General features: G+C 41.3%; 1 protein-coding gene across 3 annotated transcripts in view; it reads left to right on the top strand.

The window, feature by feature from the left end:
• The window catches only part of AKAP13 (A-kinase anchoring protein 13), a 343,718-nt gene that overhangs the window by 54,736 nt on the left and 262,765 nt on the right, over positions 1-26,217 (top strand). For 2 of the 3 annotated variants that reach the window (XM_050967379.1, XM_050967378.1), the window contains one exon: positions 10,368-10,452. In XM_050967379.1, coding sequence (XP_050823336.1) covers positions 10,442-10,452 — 11 coding nt within the window. In that variant the 5' untranslated portion in view covers positions 10,368-10,441. Of the gene's footprint in view, positions 1-10,367; positions 10,458-26,217 lie in introns of all 3 variants that reach the window. The other variant, XM_050967380.1, reaches the window with a different exon arrangement.

Below are 26,217 nucleotides of genomic sequence, written 5' to 3'. Positions count from 1 at the left end.
GTTACACCAGAATGCAAAGCAATGGCAGGTTCTGATACCTAGTGTGATGCTGATGTCTGCCTCCAGGCACAGGTGAATTACGTATCATTTTAATTTCACTTGCAACCTGAGCCTGTTTTTCCTCCCCTTAGAGCCATTAAAGTACATGGTATTTGTTGCTGTGTGTTGTTGGGTGGACTCTGGCTCTCACTGTGGCTTACTAATCCTATTTAACAAATCCTTTTAGTTGTTTACACATGACACACTGCATCAGTGGTTTTCAACACTTTTTCATTTGCGGACCCATAACAAATTTCAAATGGAGGTGTAGACCCCTTTGGAAATCTTAGACATAGTCTGTCGACCCCCTGGGGTCCTTGAAGCACAGATTGAAAACCATTGCACTGCATCATTATGAGGCATCTCCTTAAAGATATTATTGTTGCATCCTTCCTGTCTCCCTTTGGAGGAGCAGGAAAATAACTGGGTGAAAACAATGCTGCCTGCTGCATTGACCTAGTTCAGGGGTCGACGACCTTGCAGAAGTGGTGTACCGAGTCTTCATTTATTCACTCTAATGTAAGGTTTTGCATGCCAGTAATACATTTTATCATTTTTAGGTCTTTCTATAAGTCTATAATATATAACTAAACTATTGTTGTATGTAAAGTAAATAAGGTTTTTAAAATGTTTAAGAAGCTTCATTTAAAATTAAATTAAAATGCAGAGCCCCCCCGAACCGGTGGCCAGGACCCAGGCAGTCTGAGTGCCACTGAAAACCAGCTTGCGTGCCATAGGTTGCCTACCCCTGACCTTGTGTCTCTCAAAAATATTAATCAGAAGCAAATCGAAGTAGCGAGCCCATCAAGAAGTACCAGTGCGAGGCTTGAGATCCTCAGGTGAAGGATGCTCCACAATTGCAGTGTGTTAATTTCCAGCCTTCTGCAACAGTATTGTAAATTATATGACCTACTGAGGTTAAGCCCACACCAGATTTGTAACAACAATAGCCAGAGAGATGTTCTACTTCTACTACAGAAATGATTCCATAGATAAATGAAGCAAAATACAAATGAACTTTAACTCTCTGGCTATTGCTGCTGTGCTCAGTGATATTTGCGCAGTGAACAACTCCGACTTTTATTATAAAAGTGCTTGCTTCTTGGGACAGAATGTTTGTTTTCCAAGGTCTTGGAAAGATAAGAATTGAATGTTTCAACAAGCATATTAAACTTGCATTGCATGTGTTAATGTAACCAGGAACAAACTGACTTTTCTGCTCAAAGCAGGGCTAGAGACTTTATTTAAAACAAGGAAACAAAACACAACCCAAACCCTTCTTTTACCTCCGAAAGCCAAAAGGAATTTTTCTCCCCTCCTAGTTGTCTTGCTCTGCCCCATTTTTCAACATTAACCTTGTCATAGTATCAAGTTCTCTTGTGATTCGTGGAATGTGGAGGTCTTATTGAATGCTACCTTGGAAAAGTAATCGCTGTATGAGTTCGGGGGAGGGAGGAGAGCAAGGGAATGCATAGTAGGATGCATTGCAGGAGTGAATTGTTCCCAGTTTGGAGTTTAGCATGAGAATTTTGAACAGTCTGTTTTCCAAGTGACTGAGCAATATTAATGTTGTTTCCATAATGGATGAACATTTTTATAGAGAAAAAAATAAAATATATGGTATTGTTTTTCAAAGTATATTTCCAGATACTACAGAACATCAAATTGAGGCTTTTGGCGTGCCCGTTAAACCAAACATATGAACAATCACTAGCAAGGATTAGTGAATAAACAATTTGCAAATGGATACTGTTTCCCCCTCAGCTAATCGGCACTTGAGTTTTCTAATTGATTATGGACACCTTGATTTTCCATACCATTGGCTGGCCCCTTTTCTAAATCTAAATAATACTTCTTAGCTCTTACACCAGTGTAGCACTTTTCATCTGTAGATCTCTGAGCCCTTCACAAAAGGAAGGTAAAATAATATTGCTAATCTGAAACTTTTAGTTATTGGCATATAAAATGTAACTAAAAATGCTGAACAACCATAAAAAGAGGAATTTGGAATGAAATGCCTTTTCACTTTCAAAATAATGTCATTATAGTTTTAAAAAAGCATTACTGTTTGGCAGTGTTTTAATGAAGGAAGTGGAACAACAAAATAAAGAACTCTCCTTGGAGAAGTCTTCTGGGCATGACCGCCTTCCCTCTCCGCAATCCCAACCTAGTTGCAAATATCCGAACAATGTCTAAAGAACCCCAGGCCTTGTGAATGTGGTTTATGGATGACTCCAGTATAAACTGACCCTGTTCTGACATTGCCTCTGGATCAGGATCCAGCTGGGAGTTAAAACATACGGCACAGTACAACTGCGGTGACTTTTGTAAACTTAACCCCAGTGAAACCAATTCAATGATCTGTGGGGAATGGGGTCTTTTTCTGTGTACCCGGCTCCTCTTGCTGTTCACTGAAAAGGGCACTTCTACACACTTGGGACGAGAGAGCGGTGCAGCCAGAACAGGCTTGCCACATATATAATTGAATTTGGAGAAGATTTTGGCACAGATCAGCCTCACAGTGATGCTTTTCCTTTTTCATTTTGATGCTTTTTCTGTTTTAGGTGATACTGCTGATGGCAGCACTGCAAAACACTTTAATTCTGTGATGTTTACTCCTTAGTTCCTGATGTAATGGAAGTGGGGTATATTTGGCTAGGATATAGCTTGTTTAACATCAGGCGGTTGTTGTGGGAAACTAGCAACGTGTGGGGAAAAATGATCTGTAGTATGTAAGATTTCTACTAGCTGCCTCAGGGTTTAGTTGTTTGAGCTACTGTGCAGCCCAGTATGTAATCTAAGATTCAATTGGAGTTTTTTGTTGCATCATTAGACCTCCTCTTTCATTATTGGTTTAGGAACATTTATATAGATCTCCTAATTAATGTAATTATGTTAAATACTACATTGCCTCAGTGACGTGTTGTTTTGAGCAGTGAAACAATTTAATTCCAAGGTTGCCTGCTTGGTGTTCAATTTGGCAAATCTGGACAGATCAGCACCAGATTAAAAGCAGATATTTGTGAGGCATTAGAACACTAGAAAAAGGCAGTCGGCAGCCCACTTTTGGAGCCTCTCTGGCTGCCAACTAATTTCTGTGTGCTGAGCAGCATGGTCTAGTGGGTAGGGCACTGAACTGGGGGTCAGGATCAGGGTTCTGTTCCCACCCCTCTGCCCATGATCTGGTGTGAGACCTTAGGCAAGTCACTTCACCTTTCTGTGCCTCCCTTTCTCTTCTTAAAGTTTGTCTGTTTAATCTGTAAACTCTGTGACATAGGGACTCTTACTATATATAGGGAAAGTGCCTAGCACAAAGCGGCCTCACTCTTGGTTGGAGCCTCTAGGCATAGAAATGATAATTTGATGGGGGGAATTTGCTCTTTGGGGTTAAGAATCTCATATCCATATAAAATATAAACACTATCTCTGAGGCAGTTTTTATTTCCTTGTTTTATCCTGTACAATTGAATCCATTTTAATGAAATAGCTGATCTGGCTAAACTTTTGTTCCGTACTCATCGCTATGATATTTTTAATTTTAGATTTCTCTTCCTTCCCACATATTTTCTGTGTGTGTGTGTGTGTGTGTAACCAATTTGTTGTTGTTTTGTGGAAAAGTCAAGTTAAATAATTGAGTTCTAATTTAAGTACTTCTATGACCCCAATTACTGCCATATTTGAGCACCTCGCAATCCGTAATGTGTTTATTTTCACAACACCTCTGTGAGGTAGGGAAGTGCTACTATCCCCATTTTGCAAATGTGAACTGAGACACAGAGACTCTGTCCTGGTCTACACTGAAAAGCTACATCAGTGTAGCTACATCTGAGGCGAGAAAAACTTGCACCCCTGAGAGATGTCGGTAAGCCGACCTAACCCTCAGCATAGACTGTGCTAGCTGGCTACCTAGCTACCGCCTCTTGGGGAGGTGGGTTATCTACAGCTATGGGAGAACCTCTCCAGCCGCTGTAGTAAGTGTCTACACTGAAATGCTACAGTGGTGTAGCTACTCTAGCCACTGGACCATCTTTTCTCTGAATTTTACATTTAGTTCTGAAGGAGGTGAGATTCTTGGGCATTCTGTCATTTCCAGGAGAGAGTTCTGCAGTCATAGGCCAGCTGCTGAGAAAGCGCAACTCCCTGTGCTTGCTACCCTCATCATTCTAGCTAGCTGTTCCACTGGAATATAGCTGCTGGAAGGGTCATGGTTAGATAGGTGGAGGTAGAGCCTTGCGTACCTAGGGCAACCCATATAGAAATACTGAGGACAAAACCTTGGGATTGAAATGTTCCCCCTTAGGAAACTAACACAGAGAAAAAGGCATGAAGGTGATGGGCTCTAAATGCCCTGGATTGCAGAGTTGGTGGACTGCTGTATTATGGTCCATTTTGGAGTTTTCTCTAGGATCTGCTGCTTCTTTCCTAGGAATAATGAGTTGCAATAGGTTTAGGTTCTGTTTGTTTCTCTGCTCTGAAAAATACCACATCCAATAGCAATGGAATCCTCTTGCCCAAGGACACCTGCTTATACTAGTGAATCCATCCAAAGAATGCATGGTATTTGCTTTTTCCAAAGCATTGTGCACTTGAAACTTTGCCTCTTGCAAGAGCACTTGTGAATACGTGCTCACAAGCTAGAGAGAGAAACCCATCCTTTTAGGATGGAGCACAGGGTTTACATGTGTAAAATAAACATTGAGATGCTCCATCAACAGCGCCTCAGCCTGTAGGTTAGCAATGACAGTGTTCCTGTTGTGCTCAGCTTGCTGTTCTTTGCACTTCCTGCACATTTCCTTGTCTGCCGATGAGGGTTTATTTTGGGCTCTGGCCCATGTTAACAGTGAGGATGACTTGTTTAGATTATAGTCTGAAAGTCATCATAGAAGAGACATCATCCTTTGTGTCTTGTACTAACAAACAGAGGCTGTACCCCCTGGAAGGGAAACGCTAACACACAGGAGGAGGATCCATGGTGTCATTAGTACGCTTTCTTTTGAGGAGAGGGTTGTAGGCTCGAGTCATTATAGCCACTTGATGTTGCTTGGAGTTATTTGCCTAAAAAAATACAGTTCTTCAGCTGGAATTGGAAACTGGATCTTAGTATGAAGCTTATAACATTAGTGCACATCATCAATCGGTATTTTTAAAATCCATAAAAAGTTCATAGAATATTCTTACTGTCCCCTAAATACACTAGAACATGGTGATGCAGACCCTGAGATGGTTCTCCAAGAGCTTACTTTTTTTAACAAACAAAAATATTAATAATACTCATGTAGTATGAAGGTTGTGACACATTCCAGTAAAAGCAAGACTGAGTCTCTGGGCTCAGTCCTTCTTTCATTAATATGTATTTCTGAATAATCTGCTTGTGCACAGAAATTGGGTCACATTTCTAATTCTGTCTAAACAGTGGGACAAACTTCCAAAAGCCTTCCACAAGCTGCTTTTATCTTCTGAAGGACCAGTAAAAACTGAAGAGGTTATTCTGTAACCAGAAGGGCTATGCATATATATTATGGCAATGTATAAATATGTGCATGCAAGCCATCAGAGAAGGAGGCAAAAAATCTGTTCAAAACCTTGTAGCTGGGACAGCAGTTTGGGGATGTAGTGAGGACAGGCAACATTTTCTCTGGTTAAATTTGATACTAAATTGTAAAGCGGGAGGGGAGTGGTTGTGGTTTTTGAAGGGAGTCATTGCTGTGGGATTGGCCTTATTTGGGTGTCTTGGTCATTATGAGGTCCCAGCTGCAACAAATAGTTCAAAATAATCAGTTGTTTATCTTGTAGCTCATTGGTGCCCAGTTTTTGCACTCCATTTGGAGTTGTTGAAAGCTTAATTATTACAATTACAAACAGATTCTGAGATACCTGTCAAAACCATTGAATCTTGCAAAGTGGAAAATACATAAGTTTTCAAAGGGGAAAAAAATCCTTATTTTAAAAAAGGAAATAACTTTAAAAATGTGGCTTCTGGCTTTGTTTTTTGTTTTGTTTTAACTGAAAAATAAGTAAGCTTATGGTTCAGCTTACGTGACTCTTTAGGGGAAATCAGCAGGACACCTGTAAATCTGAATAGGTGCTTTCTTGTCACTGGTTAGTTCTTTCTCTCTTTGCCCTGAAATTGTTCGTAAGCATCTTTTTTTTTTAATGAAATATGTCACTTTTCTTAAGACAGTACTAAACTACATTGTTGTTCATTTTGCATCTAGCGGTACAGAGGCTGGTCCTTTGAAAGTGTAGTCCAGAGGTTGGCAACCTTTCAGAAGTGGTGTGCTGAGTCTTCATTTATTCACTTTAATTTAAGGTTTCGTGTGCCACTAATACATTTTAACATTTTGAGAAGGTCTCTTTCTAGAAATCTATAATATATAACTAAACTATTGTTGTATGTAAAGTAAATAAAGTTTTAAAAATGTTTAAGAAGCTTCTTTTAAATTAAAATTAAAATGCAGGGCAGGACAGGGGCAGTGTGAGTGCTACTGAAAATCAACTCGTGTGTTGCCTTTGGCACACGTGCCATAGGTTGCCTACCCCTGGTGTAGTCCTTCACTTTTAAAGGCAATGTATGATGTTGTCTCATTCTAAGCAGTCAGACTTTGGGGGACACACTCCCACATTTCAGCACATGGTGGCAGTTACGTTTGTAACTCCCAACCCTGCCAAAGTGCAAACCTAATCTTGGCACTGGAATTGTATCTTTAAAATTGTGCAAACTCCCCTAACTGCCCCCCAAACCTCAATCTCTTCAGTAATTCACCAGTGATTTGTGCAGACTGTTCTCCAATCTTCTCAACGTGAAAGGTTGCATTTAGACTTGACTGACACAATGATCTGCCATCCAATGATCATATTTTGCCAGATGGGACAAAGATATTTCTCAGATCAGAAGTAGATTGTTTAGATGATGAGCTGGTGGCAAACTGTGACTTCTGTTTAACTGTTTATTTCATTTTTACCAACACCAACATCACCTTGCTTGTCTGGTTGGTTCAGCTAGTGTGTTCTGTCTCTCACACAGATTGTAAGCCAGGGATTGGCAACCTTTGGCACGTGGCCCGTCAGGGAAAGCCCCTGGCGGGCCGGGCTGGTTTGTTTACCTGCAGCGTCCGCAGGGTCGGCCGATCATAGCTCCCACTGGCTGCAGTTCACCACTCCAGGCCAATGGGGACTGTGAGAAGTGGTGGCTAGCACATCCATTGGCCTGCACCGCTTCCCGCAGCCCCCACTGGCCTAGAGCGGCAAACCGCGGCCAGTGGGAGCTGCGATCGGCCGAATCTGTGGATGCTGCAGGTAAACAAACTGGCCTGGCCTGGCAGGGGCTTTCCCTGATGAGCCGCGTGCCAAAGGTTGCCGATCCCTGTTGCAAGCTCTCTGGGACCATGACTGTCTTCTCTGATACTTATCCAGGGTCTAGCACAATATGATCCTGATTGGGGTTCCTATGCAACCCTAATAATAATTCACAGAGGGCTGTATGAGCCACTCTTGGAGACATCTGTAAATAGTGTGCCAATCCAAAAGCTTAAGGATAAATCCTCTTATGTTGGCTTAGGCTGTTTGCCAAGATAGTAATCCTAGTTAGTTTTATAGATGCTTTGACTATCTCAGACTTCCTCATTCTTCTGTGTTATACATTACTGTAGGTGCTGTAAAATACCATAGTGCTGAGATATCGAGGTGAACAGCCTCAAAGAAATAGTAACCCGTGGTCAGTTAATACCTAATTGTGTTCACATGCATTAAACTGGTGATTCTGAAGGTGAATACGATTTGTTCAGTTCAGCATTGCAACTGTCTTATTGCTACATAATTTATTCTTCTTTGCTTGGCTCCGGTGTCTTTCGCTGTGAAATCCTTCTGCATATAATTCATGCTTTTTGAACATACGGGCACCTGTTGTGTCACTGAATTGACCTCATTTGGGCATCACACAAGAAATGAACTTGACCCAATGGTTTTATATCTTAGCTTCTTGTTTTTGTAGCTGCTGGATACCTGAGTTTGTCCTTTCTCTGACCACAAGTGAATGCTAGTTTCAAATTCTTACCGCAGTGTCTTATAGATGTTCTTTCCACATCACACAACTGCTGAACAATTTAACATGATTGATAGTTTCTCTTCTTAAGCGTATCATAAAACTGGTATAGTAGAGGGTGTTGCAGGTCAAAATCAAGGGGCATTGTCAGAGCTGTATGGACATTCCAGAGTTGCTTTATTATTTTTGGGCTTTGAGAAGATAACAGCTGAAAATCCACTGGATGGATTGAAGATTTTCCTTATTTTGACAAAGGAACGGCTTTTTACATCCAGTGCTGTGGCATTACAATTTGAGTGAATTTTGAGCATTGTGTGAGAGAATTTCAGTGTGGCTAAACCCTCAGTATGTCATATTGGAAAACTTCACCCTGAGTGATAGGCCATATCAGATCAAACAACAAAACCACTATTTTCCAGTCCTTTGGCACCTTATAGACTAACAGACGTTTTGGAGCATGAGCTCATGCTCCAAAATGTCTGTTAGTGTATAAGGTGCCACAGGACTCTTTGCTGCTTTTACAGATCCAGACTAACACGACTACCCCTCTGATACTATCTTCCAGACACCATCCTTTTTGAACCAAATGAGTATTAACATGTGTGTTTCTTTATCTAGCAGGCTCTGCAAGTGAGCACCAGATAGAAATGCACAGTACTAGAAGTAACACTTTTAGAGGATTAATTTCTACTTTAATGTCTATTGTATTGTCAGCCAAAAGGGAAATTATTTCAAGGGTGGATTTCAGGTTTTTTTAATCTCTCTTTGTGAACTATCTGGGTTTGCTGACAAAGAAACATGGAAAGAGGCATACACTCTCTACAAGAGCTGGTTGAAAACTTTTGAATTTTGGAATTTCAATTACATTTTGGAAAAAAAAGACACTTTTTAAAAACCAGCTCTATTCTCTACCATTGTTCCCCGAGTATCAGTTATTTCCCGTGGGTGGTAAAATGATACCATTTTCTATACAATAGCACCTTGCTAAACTGCACAAAAAGTCTCCTGACCTCTCAGCAAAGACTCAGTAAGAGACTGCATTGCAGCTTTTGCTATTGATAGGTCTCCATTCATTTAATGATATGTTCTACTGTGCAACATATTTAAAGCCATACTGTATTTGTGAGAGTAGATGAATAAGCTATATTTTGTGATGTGTGTCTTTTTGCTTTTTGCATTCTTGTTCACTTGCTAATTCACACAGGGTAAAGAGTTTCCCAGTCACTAATTCTACCACTGTCATTTTACTGGTCATAAATGCACTTTTAATCCTGAGCCCCCTAAAGAATATTGTTTCAGTGTGAGGGAGAGCAGCTCCCAAAATGGCTCAGGTTCACCTATCTCTGCTTACAATTGCCTTCCGGGCCAGAAGAGAACAAAGATCGATGCTCCCCTTCCTTGGATAGCAGGAGATGACCTGTTGAGCTCTCTAGTTTCAGCTGACGTGTGTGTACACAGGAATTTCTCCTGCTGTGGTGACCAAGTGATGGTCTGAGGTGCTGACTTTGTTTTAACTAATTAAATCTCCCACAGAGCATTAATAAAGTGAACCAGTAACTGTATTTTCTCTTCTCTCACCATTCTGAATTACATGTTAAGAACCCAACTTCTCTATTTTGTTAAACTGTCTTCTTTCCATGTGCACTTAGTGGGACAGATGAATCCATTTGGGTGCAGTATGGGAAGCAAGTTATACCCTGGAGCAGGGGATTTACCAGTGGAAGGGTATGCAGGAGTATGCTTTACATTCTAGCTGAGGTTCCACAGAACCCTGATAATGGAGGCTTCTCAGGGCTTCTTCTAGCTAGGCTGGCTCTTCTCTGCCCCTTCTGTGCTAGTCCTTCTTTACCAAGTTCCCTGGAGAGTGGATCTTGCCAGCAGCATGTGCTCCTGCTCCTGCTCCAGGTGAATTTCCTCCTGAAATGAGTTTATTTAGTCTTTGTAGGAGTTCCATTTAGAACAAGATGTATCTTTCACTTCAATATAATTGAACCATCTATGGAAAGGAGGGTTTTGTCATCCTCATCTGCATGTCACTTGGAGGAGTAAAGGGTAAGAGAGCTGTTTGTTCACTCCCACCTTCAGAATGTTACTACATTTTGAAATGTGAAGCTCCTCAAGTTAATGGAGACTTCCAGCCTCTCTCCTGGACCAATCACTGGCTTGTATTCAAATTAACTGCTTGTCCCACTTCAACTGTTTTCTGTCTCTCACTTTTGTATGCTTAATTCTAAAGTTCCCTCTATTCTAGTGGTGCGTTAAATGATTCCAGTTTTCTCTTTTCCAGGACCCGTATATCGCTTTCTGCTGCGATTCTTTGTGCTTGACTTGGAGGTCTTGAAAGAAGCTGCACGCTGCTGCATGCAGTTACAGTAAGGTTAAACACTTTTTATTGATCAGTGATGAATAGAAGTAGTTGAGATTACATGTTCTAGTGATGTTATTTCCCAGACTTTCCTCCTGATACCATAGGAAGATGCTGATCTCAAAGCACGTTTCTTAAATTGGTTTAACAGATTATTTTGCTGCAATTATTTTTTTACAATTGACTGGAAGTAGAAGTCAAACAACATAACTATCACATTGAAGAACAACAAAACAGGTACAGAGAATTCATAAAGCTATTGGAACAGAATACAGTATCAGCATTATACATGGAGTATGGTGTATTAATTATCTGTCTCACTGTTAAGCTCACCGAGTTCCCCATTTGACACAGTGTGAAATGCATTTCTCTCTTGAGGGTGGGGAGTTTAGCTGTAGATTTGCCATTTCCCCTGCTATTTTATTTCCAAGACCCCACATTACAGATGTCATTTGAGATAATCAGCTGGACTTGTGTTTCCCCCTGTGACACTGTGGCCAAAAGAACTAATGCAGTACTGGGATACATAAATAGAGAAACTTGAAGTAGAAGTAGAGAGGTTATTTTACCTTGTGTTTGGCATTGGTGCAACTGCTGCTGGAATCCTGTGTCCATTTGTGTCCAAAGTTCAAGAAGGATGTTGATCAATTGGAGAGGGTTCAGAGAAGAGGCACAAGAATAATTAAAGGACTAGAAAACATGCCTTATATTGGTAGACTTAAGGAGTTCAATCTATTTATCTTAACAAAGAGGCGGTCGGGAGGTGACTTTTTTACAGTCTCTACCTTGGAACAAATATTTAATGATGGGCTTTTCAGTCTAGCAGAGAATGTATAAGACGATCCAATGGGTGGAAGTTGACGTTAGATAAATTCAGATTGGAAATAAGGTGTAAACTTTCAACAATGAGAGTAAGGAACCATTGCAACAATTTACGTAGGGGCTTGGTGAATTTTCCATCACTAACAAATTTTAAATCGAGATTGGATGTTTTTCTAAAAGATCTGCTCTAGGAATTATTTTAGGGAAGTTCCAAAGTCCTAAGAATTTATGAAGCAAAGACTAGATGAGCCATATGATGGTTTTTCTATTAGAGAGAAGTCTTTACTGCACCTTTGATAGTAGGAGAGGAAGCCTAGCAGCTTGTTAAATTCTCCTATTGTGCTTGGTGGTTTCTCTGCAACAGCACAAACAGCCATGGTGTCAACTGGATCCATTTTATAAACTTCAGCAAACCCCCCCGACTCCCACCTAACATACCTCTCTCTTAAAGAGGTCACATTAAGAAGCTTTCAGTTTCATTCCATGTTTCTATAACTGTTGCAGTACTCCCCTTGCATTCTCCATGTGTTCTTCAAAGGTACTGCTGTAAGCATGTAATACATACCTCATCTCTAAGGTCCATAAGGCACTCTTCCATACGCCCTAGAAAGCAGCAGGTGCATTTGTGAAACTGAAGGGGATTCTAGCCTGTTCATATAGGCCCCGTGGGGTAATGAAGGGCATGATGTGACGGCTTTGTTCAGCCATGAAACTTTGATGGTGGGCTTTCCCTTGATCCAAAATGAAGAGTCGGATTTACCTCTTAAATCCATTCAGGGCATCATGGATTTGAGGGATGAGTTCTGTCTGCTATGGTTTTTCCATTCAATTCCCAATAGTCAATGCAGAATCTTAGACTACCATCCCTTTTCCGGACATGTACCACTGATGATGACTTTTTGATTTTGTAACACAGCCCCTGTTTAGGAGCTCTTGCAGATATTCCTTTATATAGTGGACGAGGCACTGAGATGTAAGTCTTCTCTGTGGGTTGCTGAAAATGTCATCTACGGACTAGAGATCTATTCCATGTCTCTGTCATTGTTAGAAAAAGCTTTGGGCTCCTCTTTCAATATCTGCTGGGGCATTTTCCTTTGTGTCCCTGACAAATGGCTCAGGTTCGCTACTGGTTCAAACAGATCTGTCATCTCTTCTGCTTAGAGGATGTTCTCTTTCCTGGTATGACCATCTCTTATTAAACCCTGATACCACCTGGAAAAGTTTTATTTGTTGAGTATCCATCCACTTAAATTTCAGATTTAATTTACAGTAAACTTCCCAGCACAGTTCGTCCTTTCAGCGTTACATCATATTTTGAAGGGTTATTCACAGGGATATTTATCTGGCAAGGTGATCCTTTAGGTATTTTGGCTAGTGTGTCTCATGTCCAAATCCTCAGGCCATTGAGCAGCAGCATCTGACTCAAATATTGCTGTTAAACTATCAGTGTCCAGGCCTGTAAGAAGCCAACGTGCTGCATTAGTGGCTGTTCCTTTGGGGATAACATACCCCTTCTCCCCCAAATTTAAGCATTCACAGTTTGTCAGGATTGTTTATTTCTGATGAAGTTCACAAGAGTTGCTACTTTGGCCATGCCAAAATGAGGAAATAGATGTTTCGTATTGTTAATAAAGCTAAGTGCTGGTGCCTTGTCAGGTAAATTGCAGCAGTGGTGTTCGAGGAGATAGGCAATAACACTGTGGCCAGTGATCGAGTTCTCAAGCACAGGAACAGTTAAGATGTTGTCTTCTTTGCTTAATTGGAACTGGACTTCAATCCATCCTTCATAAGAGACTTGAGTTCCATTGGCGGCTTTAAGATCAAGCCCATCTTCTATTTCCAGTAACTCTTCAAGCTTCCTATGGCGTATCCTTGGGCGGTTATTTTTCAGCCACTGACTCAAGAAGACCATGCACACTTGTGTCTCATAATTGTCTCTTTATTGAGGAAACACCACACCAAGCATCTCTTTCCAATTGAGTTAGTCACTCTGGTTTGCAATTCGGGTATTAGAAGGCAGACATGGGTCACTCCTGGTAAATCAGACACAGGGCTGTCAGCTTTGTCTCTGTTCTCTTGTGATTTTCCTGCTTGATGCCGAAGCTGACTTTGGGACTCTGAAGTTCCACCAAGCACTCGTGGTTTTGTAAGGGTGACTCTCTGTCGGTCCCTGAAGTGATCCTCCCTGCCCGGCATCCTGGCTGGTGGTGTTCTCCACTCTCACATCTGAAACAGTGATTATAAGAACTGCCTCTGCCAGATGTCCTGCAGCTCTCACACACATTCTCTTTTCTGGCATTACCTGTCTGCAAGTGTCCTCGTCCAGTATCACTGCGTTTGTCTTGTGTCTAGACAGCTTGTCTTAATATGTTAATTTTGGCTTTCATTTAGTTAATTTAATCAATACGGCCTTTAGTTCCCTAGCTTCATCAATGGGTTACCTTTAGAAAGCTCTTCTCCCATAGATGGAGGTGCTGCTTCCCCCTCCAGCCCCTGTTGTGTAGGCAGTGATTTCACAGAAGGACATGTTACTGCCTTAGTATGAGTTTCTCAGTTTCTGTTTTCTTTTACTTTCTCACTTTTAGCACTGTTGGTATCTCTAATAAGGTCTCATCTGCATCCTGGTTATCTTTTAAAAATAGGGTGTTATTGCTATTCGCATGTTGTTTTGAGATCCTGTCAGGACTGAGTGGACAGGGAGGGAGGAATAGGTCAGTGGTTTGAGCAGTGGCCTGCTAAACCCAGAGTTGTGAGCTCAGTCCTTGAGGGGACCACTTAAGGATATGGGGCAAAAATCAGTACTCGGTCCTGCTAGTGAAGGCAGGGGCCTGGACTCAATGACCTTTCAAGGTCCCTTCCAATTCTAGGAGATTGGTATATCTCCTATTATTATTATTATTATTGTTTTATTATAGAGGAACATGCATGTGTGAGGAGAGGATCGTACCTTAGGTTAGAGTCAGCTTTAAGAGTTCTGTCTAGGAAATCCTGCAGTCACTCTTTTAGCGTTTATGCTGCTCTTGAGAGCTGCTTGTAAAGTTCAGTTGTATTTTCCCCCTCATATTAGGACCTTGGAGTCTTTTGTTTTGTCAGGTTCAGATAAGTTTTCCCCTCCTGGGGTTCACTTCTGGGCATTCTGCTCTGCTTAGAGCCTCCATGATCTATCTTCTCTTCAGTGTACTGCTTTTGAATCCCACTTTCAGTCTTCCAGAATTGAATGCAGAATGCTAGAATACTAAAACTTAATCTATCCTTTTAGATGGGGGTTGCCAATCTGTCCGGCTATTTTAATTTTTTATTTTAAACTGGTTCTGTTTTCTGGAGTGGGGATGACCACACTTTGGCAAGGTTTGAATTTAATTTCCTTCTTGCTTTCCCAAAACTGTGTTTCATGCAACTGTCATTTTTCAGCATACTATTTCTGAATTGCCTCTAGTTTAGGAGCTTCAGATTGCTCTCTTTGCTGTAGTGATGAGTTGTAAAATCTTCTCTGAACCCCAGCAATGTAGACAATCCCTGCTCTCCCAACTCTTCACTATAAGTGGCTTGTTATAAGTTTGACTAAAGCCAAATGGCTTTTTGATGCAGTTTTACTACTATCTTTCCCAGGAATATCCAGTCACATGCTTCTCTTAAATGCTAATCTTTTAGCTGGTGTAAGAGTCCTCCTACCTCCATAACAATGTTCTCTAACTCTCTCCCAGTGGTACTGCTTGCAAACAGTTTTCCTCTCTGCTTCCCGAGAAAACTTTGAACGGTCACTTTTCTGCTTCCATTATCTTCTGGCAGCTTTTCCTGGAACAGCCTGCCGCAGCTTCTAGGTAGATCCATCGCTCAGAGAGGTTAGATCACTGCAGTTCAGCGTTTCCTGCCTGTGCTTGCCAAATGTTGCACTCCCAGGCCAGGGATGGGTTTAAGACTGAGGTTTTATTAAACATAATATAAAAAAGTAAGCAAAGACAGCCTGCATAAGCCTCACACCAGCTTAGTTTCACCAGAACATGACAACCACCTCCTTGCTTCCCCACTATGTTTCCTTGTACCCCGTCAACAGTGCTTCAAACCCATAAAGGGACAGGGCAGAGATAAGTTAACCCTAACATTCCCCTATGACTGCTGCACAGCCATAGCACCTTCCAATCAGGATGTCACACCTACCAGTCTTATATCTTGATGGAGGTAACCGGTCATAGTTGCTGCTGTACATCAGCAGAATTGGCTCAGAAGCTGTATTCAGGCTAACTCTTGCTAACAGTTCTGGTCAACAGAGAGTCTTGCATCCATATGTCAGGGTCATATGTCCTGCCCCCTGGTTATAGTACCCAAATTCGAGACAGTGATAAAAGCTGTAGCAATTGTTTTGCCTAAAGAAAGAGTAGAGAAATCATAAAATTTTGCAGTTCTGGCAAGCATGAGGAACCAATATCTTCCAGAATACTGTGCTTTTAGTTGCAGTGATTATTTTGGTCTGGACCTTTTCCCTCTTTTCTCCCTTAGGGGAGCCCTGTACAGTTGAGGGAGGTGACTGAGTTCCTTCAGCCAGCTGTTAACATCTTGTAATGCAGAGTGTTAGTGCACTACCGCCAATGTTCTGCTGGGATTGCTGACAGATGGAATACACCCATTTTCCCAGACCAAGCTTGAATTTGCAAAACCTGCTAGCCCTGTGCAGAGGCTGAGAGAGCCTTGCTCGGACAGGGGATCTCTCAAGCACTTCTTAAGCTCTGCCAGAAGAAAGAGAGCCCTCCCCCCTCAAACTTATCATTTTCTACTCCTGCTCTGTCTAGCCTGTTTACTGTGTGCAGTGTCTCAGATTTTCCATGGGCCTACCCAAGAAAACTAGCTCTTTGGACACAGCATATGTAACAGTTTTTTCGCCCAAATCATTTGGCACAACTGAACGTTAGCAGCAACTGAATTGATTAATCATAAGCTGCTGTTAGTCTGCGAAGACGAACATTCACTATTGTAATTATTTTGATTTAACTTTTCTTTTGGACAGTTGAGGAAGTGGGGAACCATATGTCTTTTAACTCTTGCTAGCATGTAGAGTAGGAAATGAATCCTTATTTGGCTGTACTAGAAATGACACGTAATTGAACAGGAAAAAAAATGAAGATATGTATGGCTAAAAATCTTGCGTCATGGTTCATCCTGAACCCCAACCAACCTAACGTATCCTTGCACATATGAGGGAGAATGGCTGTCTTTTTGTCACATAAACCAATCAGGGAAACAATATGGAAAGAATGAGACTAGATCACCTGTGAATACCCAGTAGTTTTGTATTCATGAGGAAGAAATATCGGATCTGTTTCAGATGCTAATATAGTGAACTCCTTGAGGTGCTTTAGAACAGTGGTCCCCAATCTTTTCTGGGTGGTGGGCACCAGACGACGAGCCAGCAAGGACCGTGGCCGGTGGACAAGCATCCGCTGAAATGCCACTGAGAAGTGGCAATATCAAGAGGTATCGTCACCGAAATGCAGCTGAAGTAGCATCATCAAGAGGCGTTGCCGCCAAAATGCTGCCGAAAATCAGCGGCATTTCGGTAGCGGCGCCTCTTGGTGATGCCACTTCTTGGCGGCATTTCGGGGGATGCTTGTCCGCCAGACAGTATGCGGGTGCACATATATGCCTCAGCAGGTGCCATTACGCCCGCGGGCACCGTGTTGGGGACCACTGCCTTAGAAGGTTATTTTTTCTGGGGCATAACAAGCCTGGATTTTGTGCACTGTTCATTGTTCTGAAGCATTTGTGACTCTCTTACCGAGAGAGTGACTCAACAAGGGAATAATGTGGCTTCCTTATATGGAAAGATGGAAGCAGACGGATCACCAGAGAACCAGTGGATAGGCAATGGAAAACTGCTCACCTAATAATTGCCTTTCTGGAAAACCTGACTTTTAGGTGTGTCTCTTATGCAGAATCTGTAGACAGCTAAACTTGTTACCCAGTAACCATATCTTTAGATCATGCCTCTTCCTTTTTGGCTCATGAACCAGGGCAAAACTGTACATACAATGAAAAGCTTTTTCAATAACTTCCTTGCAGGATGAATAAAGATTTAATTTAAAAAAATTTAAAAAAGATTTTTTTTTATTTTAAATGGGCTTTTAAAATTAAAATTAGTTTTAAAAAAAACTTGTTTGAAACTGACAACCTATGTTAAGGTGCAAACTTAGAATCGATTAAAATAATTTAAATACAAAAATTAATATGAAACAGTACATGTTTGCTGCCAAATTTTACAGGTCAGAGTACCCAACTGGTGGAATTAACTGGTTCAACTTCTGGAACCAGAGTTTGTTCAAGTGCTACACTAGCTTCTGACTGCGATAACCTCTTCTGCAGGTGTAGAGGGAATGTTTTCTTCATTTCAGTTGAATAAGCAGGTTCAGTTCCATTACTATTCATTCAAAATCAAAACAATTGAAAAAAGCAGAAAGGCTAGTTTTCCTCTTCCAATCTGTGAATAAAAATGAGATTGGGAGAGGATGAGATCTACTAGTTCTAAAAACTTGAAGAACCTGGAGACCAGAAACAATCCAGTTCATTATCTCCTAATATCTTGTTAAATAAATCAGTTAGTTTTCAATTCAAAACATTTTGATAAACTTTTTATGTATCCAATACATTTAAGATAGTTTTATATAATAAAAACAATTAAAATGCTGTTTGTGTATTTTAATTGATTTGAATTTCCATCCAAATAGCACTTGAAATAAATCACAAGTAAAAAATGAATAGTCATTTAGTAAATAAGAAATGCATCATTCACCATTTTCTAACATAATAAAAATGTAAAAATTAAGAATGTAAATATATGTAAATTAAGGTATGCAATTGCTTAAATAAATGTCTATTGATATGGTCTACCCTCCCCATTAGCAAAAAGAAGTACCAAATTTAGTGTAAAAGCTATATTTAGTTGCAAATCAACATATTTTAATGGTTATTAACCAATGAAAGTCATCCTGGTTTTGGGAAAATAACTAAAAAGTCAAAATGCAAAACAATTAAAGCTGATTGGTGATTTAAATCAATCCAAGTTGCTTCATTCATAATTTGGTAATTTTGTTAAAGATGTTTACCTTTATGAACTTGCATGGAACATTTAAAATAACCGTATAACTGTAAGACTGACACCAACCCAACTCCACAGATTAATTTTATATTATACTATAGGTGCACAAGTTCCCTGGGTTGCATGCTGCTACACGACAAGGGCTCCTCAACTTTTTATGCTTGTCAGTTGGGATCCCAGATTGTAAAGTGATTGGGGTGTGGAAGGAGGGGAACCTGTGGGTACCTTACAGTATTTCATTCCTAAGGGATCAATTTGTTGCTAAGATCACTATTGAGGAGAATGATTCCAGGCGCTGAGAACAAACGTTTGCCAAACTCACCTTGTCAAGGTGTAATCCTGATGCAGAATAGCATTGATCCCATAAATTGGAGGCAAAGCTAACTTCTCCAGGGTGAGGATGGGATAGGATCTAAACTTTATAGGATCTATGTGTTCTGATCCTTCTCCTGCCCTGCTTTGTGTCTATTTCCGCTCCCAGGAGGGATATTCTGTTTTGGGTTTCATATACTTCAGATTTGTGACATAACTGTTTTCTTGGAGCAGTATTAGCACGTGAGCTGTTGCTCCCTGCACACCTGGAAAGATTTCAATATATTGTCCAGGAATGAGTATAGATGGGTGATATGCTTTTAAGAATATGCCACAATAGGGATATCCCTGCAAAAAAGTGTTTTCTGTGACTGCTTGGTTAAATGAGATGTAGGCCCCATAGTCTTTTCAAAATGTGCTTTCCATTTTCCCTATCTGTGTGGTCTTTCAGTAAGAAATGTGTCATTTTATCAGGAAACTCCTGTTCTAATGTAACCAGTCTTCCCCCCTCCACCTGAATTCCAAAGGCTCAGGACTATATCAGGTTTCCAGTTAGAAGGCAGGTAATTTGCCTTCCCCATATTTCCCTTTTTCATTTAGGTGGATGTCCTACATTGTTCTCCTTCTGCCGATAGTATCAAGTAAATCAGAGAATCGTGGGGCAAATTCCTTCCTGGATATCCTGATCCTAATTTTTATGCTGTGATGTAGAGACTGTTTCTATCTGTATGGCTGATGAGTGGAATGTCTTGTACTTCTTAAGTTTTCTTTGATTCTTTGTTTCTTGATCTTTTGGTGAGGAAGCACTGACTTTTCATCTTGCATTTGTGAGTGGAGCTCCTTATAGAGGATTTAAGGTTGGTGCAAACTAGCTTTACTTCCTGTTCTGCCTCTGAAAAGAAGATTCCTTATAGATAACATGGAGGCAGGTCTTTAAATCTACTCACTTGTTTGCACACAAATCCCACAAGATGCCTGTTAGGGGCTGCAAGAAATTTGGCAGAACTTGCTTTAAGGGGAGTTGGTCTTCGAGATATGGAGGGTTTGACACTTACCCTGGGGAAAGATCACAATTGCTACGTTCTTGGTCAAGTTCCAACCTTCTAGATACCTGTAACAAAAGCTTTTTGCCGAAGAATCTCTACCACTTATCTGTGTGAGCCTATTTCCTTGGCTTTCCAGGGGGCGGTGTACTGAGAACAGTTTTGCTATAGAGGAGCATTTCTCCCTTTTGAGGCAGGGGATGGTTTTGAGTTGTGAAGTAGTGTGGGAGTGGACATAACAGGAGTATTCCAAAGAGGGAACCATAGAAGGTTCCTGAGTAAGGTTTACTTCTGTGGCAAAGGCCAAACCTTACCTGAATGCTCACTCTGTTCACAAATACTGGAAAAAACAAACAAACATGAATTTAAATTTTGTAGAGTGGGAGGTTTTTTCAGTTTCTGCAAGGAGAATGACTGATTGGGAATGGGCATGGCCTTCTGGAAATGTTTTGGCTGCCTCCGGATTCTGCAGAGAGAAGGGAGATGCTCACAGAAGTTAGGGACTAGAGCTAGTGGAGTTACCTGGAACTGAAAAAAAAATGGGGGATAGAGGAGGGGAAGGGAGAGGGAGGCTTCTCTGAACTCCTTGAGGGAATCTGGAGTCAATACCAAATTTTAAGACATGTCTGCCTTAGCTGCAAATGCAAAGTTGGGGTATTGATTTGTCGGAATACATATTTGCATGCATGTGTTGCTTAGCGAATTACCTGATTTGCAGATATGTGTACCCGTAAACACATACAAATGATTATCCTTGTCAAATTATGATGCTGTTTCTGAGGCATATGTGGTACTTCATGCGAGTCTGAGGTGCAAAGCAACCTTTTTGTGGTTCCACTCCAAATTTATTGTTCATTCTCAGCTTGAAGTGAATGAGGGAGGGAGGAAGTACGGACTGGGGCTAGGGTTGCCAACTTTCTAATTGCAGAAAACTCAACACCCTTGCCCCGCCTCTTCTCTGAGGCCCCGCCCCTTCCCCAAGACCCTGTTCACTCCATCCCCTTCCCTCCGTCACTCGCTCTCCCCCACCCTCATTCACTTGCTCATTTTCATCAGGCTGGGGCAGGAGGTTAGGGTGCAGGAGGGGGTGAAGGCTCTGATGGGGATGGGGCTGGGGATGAGGGGTTTGGGGTGCAGGAGGGGGCTCTGGGCTGGGGCCAAGGGATTCAGAGTGCAGGAGGGTGACCTGGGCTGGGGCAGGGAGTTGGGGGTGAAGGCTCCATGTGGTGCTGACCTCAGGCAGCCCCAGCATTTCTCAGGGATGGAGGAAGTCCACACAGCTCCTGGGATGCGGTGGCATATCTCTCTGGCTTCTAGGCGGAGGGGAAGCCAGGGGGCTTAGCGTGCTGCTCCTGCCCACAGGTGCCAACCCCGCAGCTCCCATTGGCAGTGGTTCCCGGACAATAGGAGCTGGGGAGCCGGCACTTGGGGTGGGGGAGCCCTCGGCTACTCCTCTGCATAGATTGCTTCCTGGGGGCTGCACTGACCCGGGCCTGGAGCCTGCCTTTCTTGCTGCGGCCAACCAGACTTAGCAGCTGGAGCTGCCAGGGTCCCTTTTCACTAGGCGTTTCAGTTGAAAACTGGATGACCGGCAACCCTAAGTGGGACCTGTTGATTATTTTGGAGCTTTGTTTTTTTCATTCACTGTTATAAGCCAGCAAACGTAACAGTGAAACCCATATGCTACTACTGTTGAATGTACTTGCTTACAATACCACACAAGTCAGCGTCTGCACAGTAGCAAGACTGAGCTGGAGTCAGACTGAGCCACCTGGTGTGGCCTGGGATCATGGAATCTGTAGGTCAAGAAATCCCACTGCTTGCAGGATTTTGCATGCACTCTTCAGTTAATGACAGCATTTCCAGCTTTCTTTGTCCCTCTTCTTTTATCTGCACAAAATGTCTGGGGATTGCATTTGGCAGAATACTGCACAAGGCCTTTTTTTTCCATCAAAAAGGAGCAGCAGATGATAGAGACTGCAAAATAAACCGAGGATTCATCCAAACTTTCAAAAATGTCTAGTGATTATGGTTGCCTCAATTTTTTGGATACCACACTTGAGACACCTTGTAAACAGCCTGATTATTCAGAAAGTTCTGTTACTTACCTCTTAGAAATTGGGGCCCTTTAAGAAATCTCAAGTTGGACACCCAAAATTACTAGTCACTCTTGCCAATTTTAGGACAACTATCCTTGCACAGTTTACAGGAATTTGATGCCAAAAAGCAAATTTTGTTTAAAAAAAAATTAAAGTTTAATCTTTAACCAAACTCTTCAGCTGACTAGACTGGCTGCTGAAGCCTTCGAAAATGGAATTTCAGCCTGTGGATAGCTGCCTTGCGCATATGGGGAAGAAACAACAGCTGCCTCAGAACCTGTTGGAAGATTTAATTTAAACGTATGCACAAACATGCTTTCATAAGCACATAGTCTCGTTTGCTGCACTTGCTGGGGGACCCTTCCATTCATTTAGCTAACCGCTAGATGTTAACTTCATAGTTGAATCCCTAACTGAAACCAAAAAACTCTGTCTGAAATTATTTCTATTTTGTCTTTAATGGCATCGTAGCTCCTTAGTTTTTGGTTGGTGCATTCTGCAAATAGATGTTTCATAGCTTCTACCTAGGCCAACCCTTGGTGATTGACATTTGTGTTAGTATTCAATAAGATAGTGTTAGTAAAAATATTTATTTTTAAAAGCATTTACATCAGTGATGGTGGATATTTCGAAATAAAAATAGGCAGGTGAGGGCCTAGATAATTGCTTGATATAAGTGAGTCCTGGTGATGTAAAACATTAACTATGCTGATATTGAGCCAGTGATTATGCACACCCCTCCTCGTTACATACAGTGTACATTAAAAGAAGCTTGTCTTTGTGTTACACAAATAGATTCCGGACATGTGAAAGAGGCTTATGGCAAGAGGATGAGATCAGTTGGTATAATTAGAGCCAGCTGATAATCCTTTACTCTCTCTCATTTCAACATTTACCGTACTTCTAGTTATTTGAAATTGGGCACATGGGCTGTAGAGTGGTGCATGTTTGGATTCTGGCTCTTTAATACAGTTTCTTTACAGGGAGTAGAGATGGATGGATGGGGATGGCAGAGAAGAACCCAAGCAACCATTTTAAAGAGGGAGGCTGCTGCTACTTTCGTTTCCGAAGTTTGGGGAGTATTGTTGGCTTTATTAACCTTGGTCACTGTTTTATCTCACTCCAGCCTTTTTATTGGGAAGTGAGTAATCAGTTGACAATCTTAGCACTTTTAAACAGGATTGTTGCAGAAAGAAGAATTTAAAAATGAGGGCAGGGAAAGATACTTTTTAGGATGTTACTTGTGACAACCACTGACAATGTTGATTGAAACTGGGGTGAACTGAAACTGGTTGGTTCTGCACAGCTCTGCACTTCAGTGGGGGCACTTTTGAAAGATCCAGTGAAACTATACCAGATTTCAATCTAACAAAGCAATTTCAGTTCCCAGTTCCAGGAACATGAAATAATTAATATGAAGCAAAGCAAGTTAATCTGTATCCAGAGCATTTTATTTAATCATCAGTCAATGAAATCAGTGACTTTTATCACCCATTGTGTTTTGTTTTTTTTCCTTCTTCTTTGGTATGGTGCAATGAACAGGATAACCCAATCTTTTAAAGATTGTTGCTGTAGCAATCCCTTGGGTCCCACTGCAGGGAATTTGTGCCTAACGGCCTAGGATCTGAGAATTCCGAAAAAAAATCAGGAAGCAGAGTTTTGTTTAAGTCATTTTCACGTGAACTGTTTTGACATTTTTCCCCATAGGAGTTGGAAAAAAGGTAAAACTCAATCAGTTTTATCATCCCCATTCTTTTTATGCTTATAATTTTAAATTTGTCTGTGTTACACTCAAATGTGGCTCAGTATTGTCCTAATGTTCCTTTTGAAGTAGTGGAAGTAGAAGTAGGCCTGGACTGAGCTTTTGAAAATCCCAACAAAATCTTCAAAATAGGAATCTTCTCTCATTGCAGAAAGAGTCTCATGTCTGCTGCTGCTGCTGCTGCTGAATGAATGTGCCAGTGTTTGCATTCTAGGGCAGCATGTGGTTCTGTTATGCCTGAGACCGGATACAGCTGGGAAGCAAGCGTCACCTGAGGAAATGCTGCACATGAAACTTTTTTTTTTATGTGATAATTTTAGCAGGAAACCGTAAACCACAGCAAGTTGTTTAAACATTGACGTTCACAAACACTTCATCTTAAAAAAAAGAAAAAAAGGTCTGCACTTTGCAGCTCAGCCTTGTTATCTGCATGCTGCATTATCATAGCTTAAAGTGTTCTGCCGTGTTATTTTTAAAGTGCCAGTCTTAGGTACCTCTCCCTCAGCTCTTTACCACTGTGGTCAATGACTCTTCATGGTGGTGACATGTCCTTTATGTGTTTGCAAAAATCTTCTCTGGGCATACTATTTTTTACCACAGCATCTCTCCTCCAACATCCTGTCCCCAACCAGGAAGGTTCAAACCAGGGGCAGCTCCGGGCACCAGCGCAGCGAGCGTGTGCCTGAGGCGGCAAGCCCCGGGGGTGGCCTGCCGGTCACCGTGAGGGCGGCAGTCAGGCTGCTTTCGGCGGCGTTTCTGCGGGAGGTCCGCCGGTCCCGTGGTTTCGGTAGGTGCGCTGCCAAAAGCCTCCTGACTGCCGTGCTTGTGCTGGCAAAATACATAGAGCCACCCTTGGTTCAAACCCCCATAATGGACAATTATGTATTAACGTGGCTGGAGGAGGCGGGTGGGGGAGCGTCTTTCTAACCTCTTGCAGTTTGTGGTTGGCTTCTGTCTCGAATCATATGGGTTGATCTTCTGGATAGATGTTTATCCTGAACTCGTATAAATGCAGCTCTCTTCTTATTCATAGAAACATCTAAGCCTTTTTAGGAATGCTACTAAACGTTTTGCCTTATAGTATATTTTGGCAGAGTGTCCTACAGGTTAACTGTGTAAAGCATTTCTATTATTTACTTTGTTCTCTTCTCATTTAATTAATTTTGTTCCCTTTATTACATGAATCAATAAATAGTAGCTGATTGAGTTTCTCCATGCACATATTGATCATTTGCATAGTTATGTCTCTTTTCTAAAGTAAATGGTACTGGTCTTTTTAATCTCCTCTCACATGGTAATCCAGTAAAGGGCATTGAGGTACACCTAGTGCTGGTTCATTATATTATCATGTATTTGTGCTATTTATTGAATATGGGTGACATTCAAAGCACAGAAGGGCCAAAGCCTAAAGACCAGCTAAATCCCTCCTAAACCCAGTCCCATGCTGTGAAAATAAATTGACTTTCAGAATTAAGGCAGAGATGGACATTGCCTTTTGCGCTGTATCTTCTCTTCTTTGGGAACCTAGAGTTTCAATCTGCTGGAATCTCAAGCTAACTTCTATTTGATTAGTATTTTGCTTTTAAGTCTAGGGTTGCTACAAAGATTTTTTTTTTTTTGTCTTTTCCATCACAGCATTAAGTGATCAGTTGAATTTTGTTACCTTAGGTTTTTTAACAGCATCATGCACAGCTCAAAAGGTAAGGAGACAAAGCTCCAATTTGTTGTTTGTCATGATACTGAGGTTTATTTAGAAGAACTACAGTAAATAATCATGAAATAAATATCGATGGTACAATTTCTGGAAAAGGGACTTAAGCACCAAATTGCCGATCTGTTGTTATCCTCATGAACCCACACCCTCCCTGTCCTCCTCTCTTGTCCTATGTCTTGTCTTTGTTTATTTTGGAAAATTTACAGCATAAGTACTTTGGGGCAGGGAACCTGTCTTACCAATGTTTGTAATTATGCATAGATTGACGGAGTTTTATTATAATGTGTGAGTGTGTGAGTGCCCTCACGGCCATCTTCTATATTTTGATGAATGAGGAGTTTGTTTTTTGGGAGCTTGACTTCTTTCTTGTAATGCGAGTAATGCGAAAATGAAATCATGCCAACTAATCAAGGTAGGTAGATTTGCTCCCACCCAGTACATTTTTTGGCTACATTTAAGAATGTAGTGAGGATCTAATCCAGTGCTCATTCATGTCAAAGGAAGGACTCCCATTGGCTTCAGTGGATATTTGTCAGATCCCAGGAGCCCCAGATTTGTGTTCTGTTAATCCCTGAATTATTTAAACTTTTCTTGGCGGATTATAGGCCATTTGCCTAAGGCTGACGAGCAGAGAATTGCTATGGGCATTTTGCTGTGGAATACTTTACTTGTGTGTTTTAAGCGTGTTATCCAAAATCTCTCTCACAACATGAAGAAAGTCGGTCTGTGACTTCACATGTGTCAGGTAGTCTGCACAAGTAGAGCAATTCTAATTGAGAAGAAAGAATTTATAGCTTGTACTATGCTTTGAAATGTTATTCCTATAATCTTGTGAAGTAACATAAGGCTTAATCCTGGTAAGGCATGCCAGCCAATTCCCATAGTCACCCATATTTGTTTTCTGTTTTTCAGACCAGCTTTATGTAAATCGCC

The sequence above is a fragment of the Gopherus flavomarginatus genome, chromosome 9 (assembly GCF_025201925.1).
Source record: "Gopherus flavomarginatus isolate rGopFla2 chromosome 9, rGopFla2.mat.asm, whole genome shotgun sequence".
In the NCBI taxonomy this organism is placed as follows: Eukaryota; Metazoa; Chordata; order Testudines; family Testudinidae; genus Gopherus; species Gopherus flavomarginatus.
This window is presented reverse-complemented; position numbering and strand designations above follow the sequence as displayed.